Source organism: Lontra canadensis, unplaced genomic scaffold, assembly GCF_010015895.1.
Source record: "Lontra canadensis isolate GAN:19392208 unplaced genomic scaffold, GSC_riverotter_1.0 scaffold75, whole genome shotgun sequence".
NCBI lineage: Eukaryota > Metazoa > Chordata > Mammalia > Carnivora > Mustelidae > Lontra > Lontra canadensis.
Genome location: NW_022631069.1, coordinates 6,994,118 through 7,008,443, shown reverse-complemented (window position 1 = coordinate 7,008,443; position 14,326 = coordinate 6,994,118). Strand labels below are relative to the sequence as shown.

Genomic DNA, 14,326 nt, shown 5'->3' with positions numbered 1-14,326 from the left:
GAAAAGGGTAAAAGTTAAAAAAATTTAGCAGAAGAAAAAAAATTAAATTAAAAAAAATTAAATTGACCTCAAGACTAAAGAATCATGGGGAGAAAGCCATGAGTTCTGTGCTTTGCTTTCTCCTCCTCTGGAATTCCGCTGCTCTCCTTGGTAAGCGAACTTGGTCTTGGCTGGATTTCTTGTTGATCTTATGGGGGAGGGGCCTGTTGTAGTGATTCTCAAGTGTCTTTGCCCGAGGCAGAATTGCACCGCTCTTACCAGGGGCCAGGTTAAGTAATCCGCTCGGGTTTGCTTTCGGGAGATTTTGTTCCCTGAGCGCTTTCCGTAGAGTTCTGGAGGACGGGAATGAAAATGGCAGCCTCCCGGTCTCCGGCCTGGAGGAGTTGAGAGCTCAGGGCCCCACTCCTCAGTGCGCCCTCAGAGAAAAGTGCCCAATCACTCCCGTCTCCCTGGCCTCCAGCCACGCTCCGAGCTGACCGAGCCTGCGACCGGTTCAAGGTACCCCGAGCTGAGAGCTCACTCCTCGGCTCTGTCTCTGTAGCCGGCTTCCCCGTTCTAATACCTGCGAGCTCTGCGACACTCAGACACCCCCAATCCTTCTGTGACCCTGCGGGACCTGGGGCCACGCTGACCCCATGTGGGCTTCACCCCGGTTAAGCCTCTGGAGCGATGTCCCTCAGCAGAACAGACTTTTAAAAGTCCTGATTTTATGCTCCGTTGCTCTGCCGCTTGCCGGGAGCCCCCTCCCCACCGCGGTCTATCTTCCCATCGCTTTGGATTCACTTCTCTGCCGGTCCTACCTTTCAGAAAGTGGTCAATTTTCTGTTTCTAGAATTGCTGTTCTTCTTCTCTTTGATCTCCCGTTGGGTTTGTAGGTGTTTGCAATGGTTTGATAAGCTATCTAGCTGATCTCCTGCTACCTGATGTAGTCTCAGCCTGCTACTTCTCCGCCATCTTGACTCCTCCTCTAGTTTTTATTTTTTTGACAGAAAGAGACACCGTGAGAGAGGGAACATAAGCAGGGGGAGTGGTAGAGGGAGAACTGGCTTCCCAGGGAGCAGGGAGCCCAATTGGGGGCTCGATCCCAGGACCCTGGGATCATGACCTGAGCTGAAGGCAGACACTTAATGACTGAGCTACCCAGGCGCCCCACAATTTCTTTTTGGATAGAAGGATAATGAGTGGGAATAGCTGATGACTACCATTTCAACAACTTGCCACACACCCTTCACTTATGGTCACTATGTTTTTGGCTTTTTTTAAATTTTACTTTATTTTATTTTAGTTCTTTTCAGTGTTCCAGAATTGGTCACTATGTTTCTTAAGACAAAATACATAAATAAATAGGGGCACCTGGGTGGCTCAGTCCTTAAGCGTCTGCCTTTGGCTCAGGTCATGATCCCAGGGTCCTAGACTTGAGCTCCAGATCAAGCCCTCATCAGGCTCCCTGCTCGGGGTGAGCCTGCTTCTTGCTCTCCCTCTGCCTGCTGCTCCCCTTCTGTGCTCTCTCTCGCTGTGTCAAATAATAATAAAATAATAAATAAAATAAAATAAATAATAAAATCTTCTTTAACAATAAAATAAATAAATAAATAATAAAAAAATTTTAAAAGGAACAAAGAAAAAAAAATTTCTCTTTCAGTGAAAAACAACCACCCCATAAGGAAGGAAAAAATGAAACCAGATGGGATTGGGAGGGAGACAAACCATAAGAGACTCTTAATCTCACAAAACCAACTGAGGGTTGCTGGGGCAGTGGGGGAGGGGGCTAGGGTGGTTAGATTATGGACACTGGGGAGGGTATGTGCTATAGTGAGTGCTGTGAAGTGTGTAAGCCTGATGACTCACAGACCTGTACCTCTGAAACAAATAATATGTTAACAAAAATAATTTAATGAAAGATAACCACCCCAAAGTGCCAGAACTTTCTTTAAAGACATGTTTCTCTGAGGGCACCTGGGTGGCTCAGTTGGTTAAACCTCTGCCTTTGGCTCAGGTCATGATCTGGGGGTCCTGAGATTGAACCCTCTGTCGGGGCTCCCTGCTCAGCAGGGAGTCTGCTTCTCCCTCAGTCCCCTTCCCCCATTCTCTCTCTCTCTCAAATAAATAAATAAAATCTTTTTTAAAAAATAAAGACATGTTTCTCTGGTACTATGAAATTAACATACGTATAGCTCTTTAAAAATAGTGACCCAATAATTTTTCTGGCAAAAAATTTTCATTTTTCAAAAGATTTAGCAGGCAAATGCTACAAAGAGTCCACATAAAAATTAATGCTTGAAAATACATCAGTAGCAACTCACCTCCAATGAAACCAACACACAAGTAAAGTTCCTGTACAGTGCTGGAGAACGAAGCCGCAATCAAGCCACAGCCCGACAAGCAGCCACCAACAATCATGACTGGACGACTGCCATACCTATTCACCAGGATACTGCTGATCGGACCTAGGAGAGAACCAGAAATTTAGTAGCATAGAGGAGAAGCCCACCCCTCACATCCACACCAGCACAAGGCATTACTGACAAGAAAGGATGCCAAGGCATAAACATCCCACCCTCAAAACAAACGTAAAACAGAAACAAAATACTGCTTTCTATGTTATTTCAGAGCCACAGGTTTGTGTAATGGGAAAAATATAGCATCGATTGTACAAAGTACAACATATGTCTTCTGTGTACCTAGAACCTACTGGATGGATTTTAACTGAAGGATGGAAGACCTAAACTGATTTCCTTCAAGGCAGATGAGGCTGCAGAGACCCTGATTGCAAGTGTTGACAGGATTCTTGATGTAGATGTATCCTAGATCCATGTAGCCTACATATCTAGGATATTATCAACATATATGTAGCAAGTTTGCTCTGTTTTTAATTTTTTATGTGGTCACCTGGAGCAAATGCACATGAACATGAAGCAATGTATGAGCAAATCCGATCAAACTTCGGGTTTTAGCGCACGTTTTCAAATTAGCTGAAATGGGCTTTGTTTCTCATAGAAAATGACAAAACCAAATCAGAACTACAAAACAAGAATGCCTACCATCACCACTTTTCTTCAGCATTATACGGGAGGTCCGAGGCAGTGCGGTAAGACAGGGGGCAAGAAGGGTGTGAGGAAAGGAAGAAACCAAACTATCAGTATTTGCTAAGGATAAGTTTGTCTATCTTAAATTTTTGAAAAAAAAAAAATCTACCAATAAACTATTAGAAGTAATAGAGGTTAGCAGGGATATATAATTAAAGCACAAGTATCAATTGATTTTCCATATACCAGCAACCAACACAAAACCATTTTTAAAGAAAGTTCTCCTTTATAATGATATTTGTTTTGCAATATAACTGACTTAAACAGCGCCTTTATCATTAAGGGGAATGAAAAATATGACTCCAGCCACATAGCTTCAAAAACTAACATGTTAAATATCTTACATGTAAAGGCATCAAGAACAAAAGCCATTCACTATGGAGCTTTTGTTGGTCTATTGAAAATTAAAAGAGCAGGCCTTCTGGGTACTTACCGCCAGCATACATGACAGCAAACATAATAGAAGAGATCCATGACACTTCGCTGGTGCTGGCATTAAATATTTCTTCAATTTCTTTGTAAAAGACAGAAATAGATTTGCCAAATGCACAAGAGAAGCCAATGGATACAAATGCTCCAACGACCACTGCCCACCCCCAGCCTCCATCTGGGGGGGTGGGTCTAACTGGACCTTCATTTGATGGTGACATTGGAAGTAACGAAGAATTCCGAAATGCAGTTCAAATCCAAATATCTAAAGGATATGAAATTAAAATAGTACATAATAAGTAGGTCAATATAAAGCACTTCCATAAAATCTCTTGCACTTACGTTATAAATAACTGGAATTATTTTCAATGTTACCTGCACTCTGTGAACACAGTAAAAAAAAATCCAAGAGTCATTTCTTTGCGTAAGCTTAAAGTTGCATAGGCTTAAAGTTGAAAACTCACCACTACTTGAATCATACACCAAAATCCTTTCCAATCCTTTGCAATAAATATACTGCTTCTTCAAACTTGTATAATAATAATAATATATTAATAATTATTAATATCAATTATTATTATATATACTAATAATATATAATAATATTATTATATCTGTTCTAATAACAGATGTCAGTAATTTAAGTAATTCACTTGACTTACCTGCGTGCAAAACTCACAATGCACACACTAAAAAAGCTTCACATCTAGGTACTTCCTTTATGATTTCTCTCATTTCCCAAAATAAATTCTGCCATACTCATCAGATTTTTCTGTTCTCTAGAATTCATAGGCTAACTTAAAAATTTCAGGAAGGACCTACTAATATCCCATAACTCACTAGACATATAGCAATTTTCAAAAGAAAAGTTCTTTCCGGGACGCCTGGGTGCTCAGTGGGTTAAGTCTCTGCCTTTGGCTTGGGTCATGGTCTCATGGTCTCTCTTTCTGTCAAATAAATAAATAAAATCTTAAAAAAAAAAAAAGAAAAGTTATTTCAGCTTTGGGGCTATTATGAATAATGCTACTATGAAATTTTGTGTGCAGGTTTTTGTGTGGACAACTTTTTGATTCTTTTGGGTGAATACTTAGTAGAAATGCTAGGTCACTTGGTAATTCTGTCTAACATTTTGAGAAACTGCCAAACTTTTGCAAAGTAGCTGCACCATTTTACAGTTCCACCAGCAATGTAAGAAGGTTCCAATTTTTCGACATCATCACCAATGTTTGTGATGTCTCCTTATGACTTTTAACCATCCTAATGTGTGTGAAGTAGTAACTCATCATTATTTTGATTTTTATAGGTCTTTGGAGAAATGTCTTCTTTGAAGAAATGCCTATTCAAATTCTCTACCTATTTTTTCTATTAGATTTTTTTTACCATTCAGTGGTAAGAGTTCTGTATATACAGGCATACCTCAGAGATATTGCAGGTTCAGTTCCAGACCACTGAAATCAAGCAAATATAGCAATAAAGCAAGTTAAATAAATTTTGGTTTCAAGAATTTTCAAAAATTTGGTTTCAAAAATTTGGTTTCAAAAATTGTGCATATAAAAGTTGTGTTTACACTATAGTGTCTATTAAGTGTGCAATACCATTATGCTAAAAAGACAATGTATACACCTTAACTTAAAAATACTTCATTGTTAAAAAAAAAAACTTAATTTTTGGGACACCTGGGTGGCTCAGTCGGTTAAACATCTGTCTTCGGCTCAGGTCATGATTCCAGGGCCCTGGGATCAAGTCTCACAACAGGCTCCCAGCTTAGCGGGGAGCCTGCTTTTCTCCCTCTGCCTGCTACTCTCCCTGCCTGTGCTCACTTGCTCTTTCTCTCTCTCTGACAAATAAATAAATACAAAATCTTAAAAAAACAAAAACAAAAACAAACTTCAGGGGCGCCTGTGTGGCTCAGTGGGTTAAAGCCTCTTCCTTCAGCTCAGGTCATGATCCCAGGGTCCTGGGATCAAGCCCCGCATCAAGCTCTCTGCTCAGCAGGGAGCCTGCTTCCCCTCTCTCTTTGCTTGCCTCTCTGCCTACTTGTGATCTCTGTCTGTCAAATAAATAAAATCTTTAAAAAAAAAAAATCTTCATTGTTAGAAAATTGCTAACCATCATCTGAGTTAAGTGTCTGCCTTTCAGCTCAGGTCATGATCCCAGGGTCCTGGGATCCAGCCTGTGTTGGACTCTGCACTCAGCTAGGAGTCTGCTTGAGATCCTCTCCCTCTCCCTCTTCGTCTGCCCTTCCACCCACTCAGGCATGTGTTCTCACTCCCCCCCTAAAAAATAAAAAAAATAAATCTTAAAAAAAAATAGAATGGTGAATCCTTTGCAGAGTTTTTAAATTTACTTTGCCTAGATCCATCAGAGGAATCACTATTTATGGCAGCAATCACTTTATGAAATGTATGTCTTAAATGATGACCATCGAAAGTCGAAATGACTCCTTGATCTGTGGGCTGGAGAATGGATGCTTGTTAGCAGGCATGAAAATGATATTAATCTCATAGTACATTTCCATCAGAACTCTATGGTGACAAGGTGTATGGTGAATGAGAGTAATATTTTAAAAGGAATCTCTCTCTCTCTCTTTTTTTTTTTTAATGAGCAATAGGTCTCAACAGTGGACTTAAAATATTCAGTAAACCATGGTGTAAGCAGATGTGCTGTCATCCAGGCTTTGTTGTTCCATTTACAGAGCACAGGCGGAAGAGATTTAGCAGAGTTCTTCAGGGCCCCAGGGTTTTGAGAAGGGCAAATGAGCACTGGCTTCCTCAAAGTCACCAGCTGCATTAGTCCCTCTCCAGAGAGTCAGCCTTTCCCTTGAGGCTTGGAAGCCAGGCACTGACTTCTTCCCTCTAGTGATGAAAGACCTAGATAGCATCTTTCAAGAGGACGCTGTTTTGCCTGCACTGACAACCTGTTTTTTGCACGATCACCTTCATTCATGATCTGAGCTGGATCTTCTGGAGAACTTGCTGCAGCTTCTACATCAGCACCTGCTGCTTCGCCTTGTGCTTTTCTGTTATGGAGACGGCTTCTTTCCTTCAACCTCATGAAACCAAACTCTGCTAGCTTCCAGCTTTCCTTCCGCAGCTTCCTGACCTCTCGCAGCCTTCACGGAATTGACAAGAGTAGGGCCTTGCTCTGGGTTAGGCTTTGGCTTAAGAGAATGTTGTCGCTGGTTTGGTCTCCTATCCAGATCATTGAAACTTTCTCCATATCAGTAATAAGGCTGTTTCACTTTCTTATCATCTGTCCATTCACTGGAGTAGTGCTTTTAATTTCCTTCAAGAACTTTCCCTTTACTCACAACTCAGCTGTTTGGAACAAGAGCCCTAACTTTTGGCCTATTTTGGCTTTCAATATAACTTCCTTACCAAACTTTAGCATTTCTACCTTTTGATTTGAAGTGAGAGATGTTCGACTCTTCCTTTTGCTTGGACACTTAGCAAATTACAACAATTGTAATGTTGTAATAAGGCCTAATTGTAATATTGCTGTGTCTCAGGGAATAGGGAGGCTTGAGGAGGGAGAGAGCGGAGGGAACTGCCAGTTATGGAGCAGTCATAAAAGACATAACATTTATCGATTAAGTTCACTGTTTTCTGTAGGTTTGGTTTGTGGCACCCCAAAACAATTACTATAGTAACAACAATGATTACTGATCATAGATCATAACAAATATAATAATAATAAAATTTGAAATATTGTGAGAATTATCAAAATGTGACACAGAAACATGAAGTGAGCTAATGCCGTTGGAAAAAAACGGCACTGATAAGACTTTCTTGACTCAAGATTGACATAAACCTTCAATTTGTAAAAATACACAATACATGCAAAGATCAATAAAGCAAAGCATAATAAAACAAAGTACGCCTGTACTCGAGATACAAGTTGCCTATCAGATAAATGAATTGTAAATATTTTTCCCATTCATTGCATTGTCTTTTCACTCTTTTTTGTGGTGCCTTTTAAAACACAAACATTTTGATGAAGTCCTATGTATTTTCTCTTTTGTTGCTTGTGCTTTTGGTGTCATATCTAAGAGACCATTGCCTAATCCAAGGTCACAGAGATTTACTACTAAATCTCTAAGTTTTCTTCTAAGAGCTTATAGTTGTAGCTCTTACATTTAGGTCTGATCCATTTTGAGTTAATATCTGTAGGGTAGGGATAGGAGCTTTATTGAGATAGGGGTCTGAATTCATTCTCTAGCATAAGGATATCCAGTTATTCCAGCATAATTTATTGGAAAGACTATTATTTCCCCATTGGATGGTCTTGGCTCCCTTGCTGAAAATCAGTGGACCACTGATGTATGGGTTTATTTCTGGACTCTCCATTCTATGCTAGTAATCTATACATCTTGCCTTCTGGCAATACATCTTGCCTTCTGGCAAGATGTATACCACAAAGTCTTATTACTGTAGCTTTATACTAAGTTTTGAAATGAAGAATCATGAGTCCTCCACTTTTCTTCTTTTCCAAGGTAGTTTTAATGATTCTGAGTCCTTACATTTCTATATAAATTTTAGGATTTGTTATAAATTCCTGCAAAAAAAAAGTAGCTGAGATTTTGAGGACTATGTTGAATCTGTAGATAGACATAGGGAATAATGCCATCTTAACAATATTAAGTCTTCTGGTCCAGAACACAGGAACCTTTTCAGGTTATTTAGGACTTCTTTTAATGATATTTTGTAAGTTTCGTTGTACATGTCTTGAACCTCCTTGTTTAAATTTGTTCCTGAATATTTTATTATTTTTGATGATATTATAAATTGAATTATTTTCTTAGTTTTACCTTTGGCTTTTTAATAGGTAGTGTATTGTAATATAATTGGTTTTTATATATTAATCTTGCATCTTACAAACTTATTTAACTCATTTATTACTTCTAATACTCATGTTTATAAAGATCATGCCATCTGTGGGATGCCTGGATGTCTCATTTGGTTAAGTGTCTGCCTTAGGCTCAGGTCATGATTCTAGGGTCCTGGGATCCAACCCCAAGTTGGGATCCAGCCCTGAGTTGGGCTCTCTGCTCAGTGGAGAGTCTGCTTCTCCCTCTGCCTCTCCCCACTGCCATCCTCCCCACCACCACCCAGCTTGTGTACTCTCTTGCTCACGCTAACAAATAAAATCTTTTTTTTTTTTTTAAAGATCGTGCCATCTGTGATAGTTTTACATCTTCCTTTACAATCTGAATGCTTTTTTTTTTCATTGCCTAGTTGGCCTGGATAAAACCTCCAGTTCGGCTTTAAATAGAAGTAGCAGGAGTGGGCATCCTTGTCTTATTTCTGACCTTAGAGAGAAAGATTTTGGTAGTTCACCATTAAGTATGATGTTAGTTATAGTTTTTTGTTGATGCCCTTTATTGAGTTTGGGGAGTTTCATTCTATTTCTAATTGTTGAGGTTTTTTGTTTTTTTTTTAAGATTTTATTTATTTATTTGAGAGAGAGAGAGTGAGAGAGAGCATGAGAGTGGAGAAGGTCAGAGGGAGAAGCCCAGATTCCCCATGAAGCTGGGAGCTTGATGCAGGACTCAATCCCAGGACTCTGGGATCATGACCTCAGCTGAAGGCAGTCGCTTAACCAACTGAGCCACCCAGGCACCCTTGTTGAGTGTTTTTATCATGAAAGTGTATTGGATTATATCAGATGCATTGTTATAAGTCTATTAAGATGATCATGTGGTTTTTGGTCTTTATTTCATTAATACGGTTTGATATATTGGCTGATTTTCATATGTGGAACAACATATGAATTTCTCAAGTTCTTGAGATAAAATCTCAGCTTGTCATGGTATATAACCCATTGTATGTGTTGCTGTATTCAGTTTGTTCATATTTTATTGAGAATTTTATATCTTTATTAATAAAGGATAGTCATTTGTAGTTTTCTTGTGACATCTTTGGTTTTGGTATCGGCATAATGCTTCAAAGAACTTCAAAGAACAAGTTAGGAAGTGTTCCCTCCTCTACTACTTTCTTAAAGTGTTTGTAAAGGATTAGTGTTAATTCTTCTTTAATTGTTTCATAAAATTTACTAGTGAGGCCATCTGGGCTTTGAGTTTTCTTTGTTGGGTTTTTCTTTTTTTCTATGACTACTTCGATCTTTTCAATTATAAAAGATACATTCAGATTTACTTGAGTCATTCGATAGTTTTTCTTTCTATAAATTTATTAATTTTGTTTAGGTTTTCTAATTTGTTAGCATGTTCATAGTATTTCCTTCCAATCCTTTTTATTTCTGTAAGGTCAGTAAAGATATACAGAGAGTTTAGTCAACTGGGAACAGTCCCCACAAGACTGCCCTCACTTTTAACACCAATAGTAAATTTAGTGGGGAAGAAGTGGAAGTGTTTCTAAAAACACTCTCAGGCTTGATAATTTAATGGAAGGACTCAAGATAACTCACTAAAAGCTATTATGTTCATGACTTATTACAAGGAAAGGACACAGGATAAAGTTAATCATAGAAGAGATGCACAGGGCAGAGTCTGGGAAGGATCCAAATGCAGAGCTTCTGGTCATCTTTCCCCATGGTCATGGATAGCATTACAAACTTATTTAACTCATTTATTACTTCTAATACTCATGTTTATAAAGATCATGCCATCTGTGGGATGCCTGGATGTCTCATTTGGTTAAGTGTCTGCCTTAGGCTCAGGTCATGATTCTAGGGTCCTGGGATCCAACCCCAAGTTGGGATCCAGCCCTGAGTTGGGCTCTCTGCTCAGTGGAGAGTCTGCTTCAAACAATGTGTGACACAATGTGTGACAATGGAGTATTACTAACCAAAGAAGCTCACCCAAATCTTTAGTGTCCAGACTTTTCAATGGGCCTTGGTCATATATTACTCACATGGCTGAACATTAGTCTCCAGCTCTTCCCATAGAGTAGGCTAATTCCTTTAGCCTTTAGCTCCTTTGAAGGCTGGAAATGATCCAATACAGCCAAAGGCCCCAGGCAAACAATGAAACCCCTAGTAGGCAGGACTTTCCAGAGGCCTAGAGATGGAATCACAGTTGCCAATGGCAAAGACCAGATCTCTCTACAGGTGAGGTTAATTCTTCATTACACATAATGTACCTTCCTTCATTTCTGGTTTTAATAATTTGAGTCTTCTCTTTCTTTTTTTCCTATGTACTTTAGCTAAGTATGTCAATTTTTTTGAGCTTTCCAAAGAACCATCTTATGGTTTCATTGATTTTCTCTGTTGTTTTTGTACTTTCTAGTTTCTAATTTTTATTATTTCCTTTATTCTGTATTCTTTGTGTTTAGTTTTTTTTTTTCAAGTTTCTTAAGGTAAAAGGTTAAGTTATTGAGTTTGTTTGTTTTTTGTTTTTTGTTTTTGTTTTTTTTTTGAGAGGATAGGTTGGGGAGGGGGAGAAGGAAAGGGAGAGAGAGAATCTTTTTTTGTTTTTTAAGATTCTATTTATTTATTTGAGAGAGAGAGTGCACATGCAGGGGAGAGGAGCAGATGGAGAGAGAGAAGCAGACTCCCCACTGAGCAGGGAGCCTGATGTGGGGCTCGATCCCAGGATCCTGAGATCATAAGCTGAGCCCAAGACAGATGCTTAACTGCCTGAGCCACCCAGGCACCCCAAGAGAGAGAATCCTAAGCAGACTCCACACCCAGTGCAGAGCCTAACTTGGGGCTCGATCCCACAGTCCTGAAATCTTGACCTGATCCACATCACAGGACCCTGAAATCATGACCTAAGCCAAAGGCAGACACTTAACTGACTGAGCCACTCAAGCACACCTCATTTGTTTACTTTAAACCAGTCTATGTCTTTGAATCTAAAGTGCATATCTTGTAACATATAGTCAGATCATTTCAAAAAAGAAAAAATTCTGCCCATTTACAATTTGCACCAAAAACAATAAAATATCTAGGAATAACCTTAACCAAGGAGGTGAAAGACCTGTACAATGAAAACTATAAGACATTGATGAAGGAAAGTAAAGATGACAGAAACAAATGGAAATATAGTCCATAGTCATGGACTGGAATAATATTGTTAAAATGTCTATACTACACAAAACAATCTACAGATCTAATGCAATCCCTATCAAAATGTCAACAACATTTTTCACAGAACTAGAACAAGTAATCCTAAAATTTGTATGGAACCACAAAAGACCCCAAAATAGCCATAGCAACCTTGAAAAAGAAGAACAAACCTGGAGGTATCACAATCCCAGATTTCAAGTTGTATTACTAGGCTGTAGTAATCAAAACAGTAAGAAACAGACAAAGATCAATGGAACAGAATAGAAAGCCCAGAAAAAACTCATGATTATATGGCCAATTAATCTACAACAAAGGAGGCAAGAATATACAATGAGAAAAAGACAGTCTCTTCAACAAATGGTGCTGGGAAAGCTGGAGAGCTACATGTCAAAGAATGAAACTGGGCTATTTTCTTACACAATACATAAAAATAAACTCAAAATGGAGTAAGGACCTAATGTGAGACTTGAAACCATAAAAGTCTTAAAAGAGAGCACAGGCAGTAATTCCTCTGACATCTGCCTGGCAACATTTTTCCAGATATCTCCCAAGGCAAGAGAAACAAAGGCAAAAATAAACTATAAAGACTACATCAGAATAAAAAGCTTCTGCACAGCAAAGGAAACAACCAACAAAACAAAAAGACAACCCACTGAATAGGAGAAGATATTTGTAAGTGACATGTCTAATAAAGGGTTAGTATCTCAAATGTATAAAGAACTTACATAACTCACACCAAAAAAACCAAACAATCCAATTGGAAAATGGGCAGAAGACATGAACAGACATTTTTCCAAAAAAGACATTTGCTGTAATTACTGATAAGATAGGATTTAAGTCTGCCATTTTCCTATTTGTTTTCTCTATGTCTAATGTCTTTTTTATTTCTTTCTCCATCACAATCTTCTTTAGTGTCCTATAGATATTTTTAGTGTGTCCCTTTAATTACCTTGTTTACATCACCATATTTTTGCTATTCTCTTAGTGGTTGTCTTATGGATTGTAATTAATATCTTTTTTTTTTGAGGATTTATTTATTTGTATGTGTGTGAGAGAGAGTGGGCACGTGCAGAGGGGAGGGGCAGAGGAAGAGGGAGATAGAGAACCCCAAGCAGATTTCCTGCTGAGCACAGAGCCCCTCAATGGGCTCATTCTCATGACCCATGAGTTCATAACCAGAGCAAAATCAAGAGTCAGACACTTAACTGACTGTGCCACCCAGGCACCCAGCAATTAATTCTTAATCCAAAACAATCTAGTGAGGATTAATACCAACTTAATTGCAACAGCATACAAAAACTGTGTTTCTATACTGTACTATTTTTACATGGGATATTTTTACAGTACTATTGATACACAAATTACATCTTTATACATTGTAAGCCATAAACAGTTTTGTGATTATTGCTTTATATATTGTCTTTCAAATCAGATAGAAGAAAAAAAGTTACAAATAAAAAATACCTTTATACTGTCTTTTATATTTACCTATATATTTATCTTTACTGCTGGTCTGTATTTCTTCATGTGAATTTGAGTTACTGTCCAGTGTCCTTTCAATGCAACCTAAAGGACACCTTTTGGTATTTTTTGTACTGCAGGATGGCAGGCAATGAATTCTCTCGGTTTTTGCTTCTCTGGGAATGTTTTACCCTCTTCTTTATTTTGAAGGATAGTATTATTGGATATAGCATTCTTGATTGACAGTCTTTTCCTTATAGCACTTTAAATATTCCATCACACTGTCTTCTGGTTTCCATGGTTTCTGACTTTTTCTTTCTTTCTTTCTTTTTTTTTTCTTGGAGAGAGAGAGAGAGAGAGAGAGAACATGAGCATGAGTCGGGGAGAGAGGCAGAGGGAGGAGGGAGAGAAAGAGAATCCCAAGCAAACTCTGTGCTGAGTATGGATCCTGACTCGGGACTCGATCCCAAGACCCTGAGATCATGGACAGAACTGAAATAAGAATCAAATGGCCAACTGACTGAGCCACCCAGACGCCCCTGGCTTCCATGGTTTCTAATAAAAAAACTAGCTATTAGGGGCACCTGGGCAGCTCAGATGGTTAAGCAACTGATTTTGGCTCAGGCCATGATCCCAGGGTCCTGGGATCGAGCCCTGTGTCAGACTCCCTGTTCAGCTCCCTCTCCTTTTGCCCCCCACCACTTGTGTGTGCTTGCTCTCTCTCTCAAATAAAAATAAATATCTTTAAAAAAAAAAAAACTAGCTGTTAATCTTTTTATTTTAAGATTTTATTTATTTGTTTGTTTGTTAGAGACAGAGAGAGAGAGCGCGCGCACAAGCAGGCAAAATGGCAAGCAGAGGCAAAGAGAGAAGAAGGCTCCCCACTGAGCAAGGAGCCAGATGTGGGACTTGATCCCAGAACCCTGGGATCACGGCCTGAGCCAAATGCAGCCACTTAACCAACTCAGGCACCCCAAAACTAACTGTTAATTTTATTGAGAATCATTTGTGATGAGTTGCTTCTCTCTTGCTACTTTCAAACTTCTTTGTCTTTGACTTTTGGAAGATTGTGTCTCTTTGTGGATCTCTGAGTTTATTCTAGAGTTTGTGGAACTTCTTGGATGTGTATATTATTTTTCTTTTTTCTTTTTTTTCTTTTTTTAAGGTTTATTTATTTATTTATTTGACAGAGATCACAAGTAGGCAGAGAGGCAGGCAGAGAGAGAGGGGGAAGCAGGCTCCGGGCTGAGCAGAGAGCTGATGTGGGGCTCAATCCCAGGACCCTGGGATCATGACCTGAGCCGAAGGCAGAGGCTTAACCCACT

At 39.0% G+C, this 14,326-nt stretch overlaps 1 protein-coding gene across 2 annotated transcripts in view; it reads right to left on the bottom strand.

Moving 5' to 3' along the window:
- The window catches only part of LOC116881574 (monocarboxylate transporter 1-like), a 24,362-nt gene extending 11,249 nt beyond the window's left edge, over positions 1–13,113 (bottom strand). The window contains exons 1-3 of one of the 2 annotated variants that reach the window (XM_032881415.1): positions 13,041–13,113; positions 3,520–3,780; positions 2,304–2,447 (exon numbers count right to left, since the gene is read on the bottom strand). In XM_032881415.1, coding sequence (XP_032737306.1) covers positions 2,304–2,447; positions 3,520–3,736 — 361 coding nt within the window. In that variant the 5' untranslated portion in view covers positions 3,737–3,780; positions 13,041–13,113. Of the gene's footprint in view, positions 1–2,303; positions 2,448–3,041; positions 3,055–3,519; positions 3,781–13,040 lie in introns of those variants that run through there. The other variant, XM_032881416.1, reaches the window with a different exon arrangement.
- Positions 13,114–14,326: the final 1,213 nt, after the last annotated feature.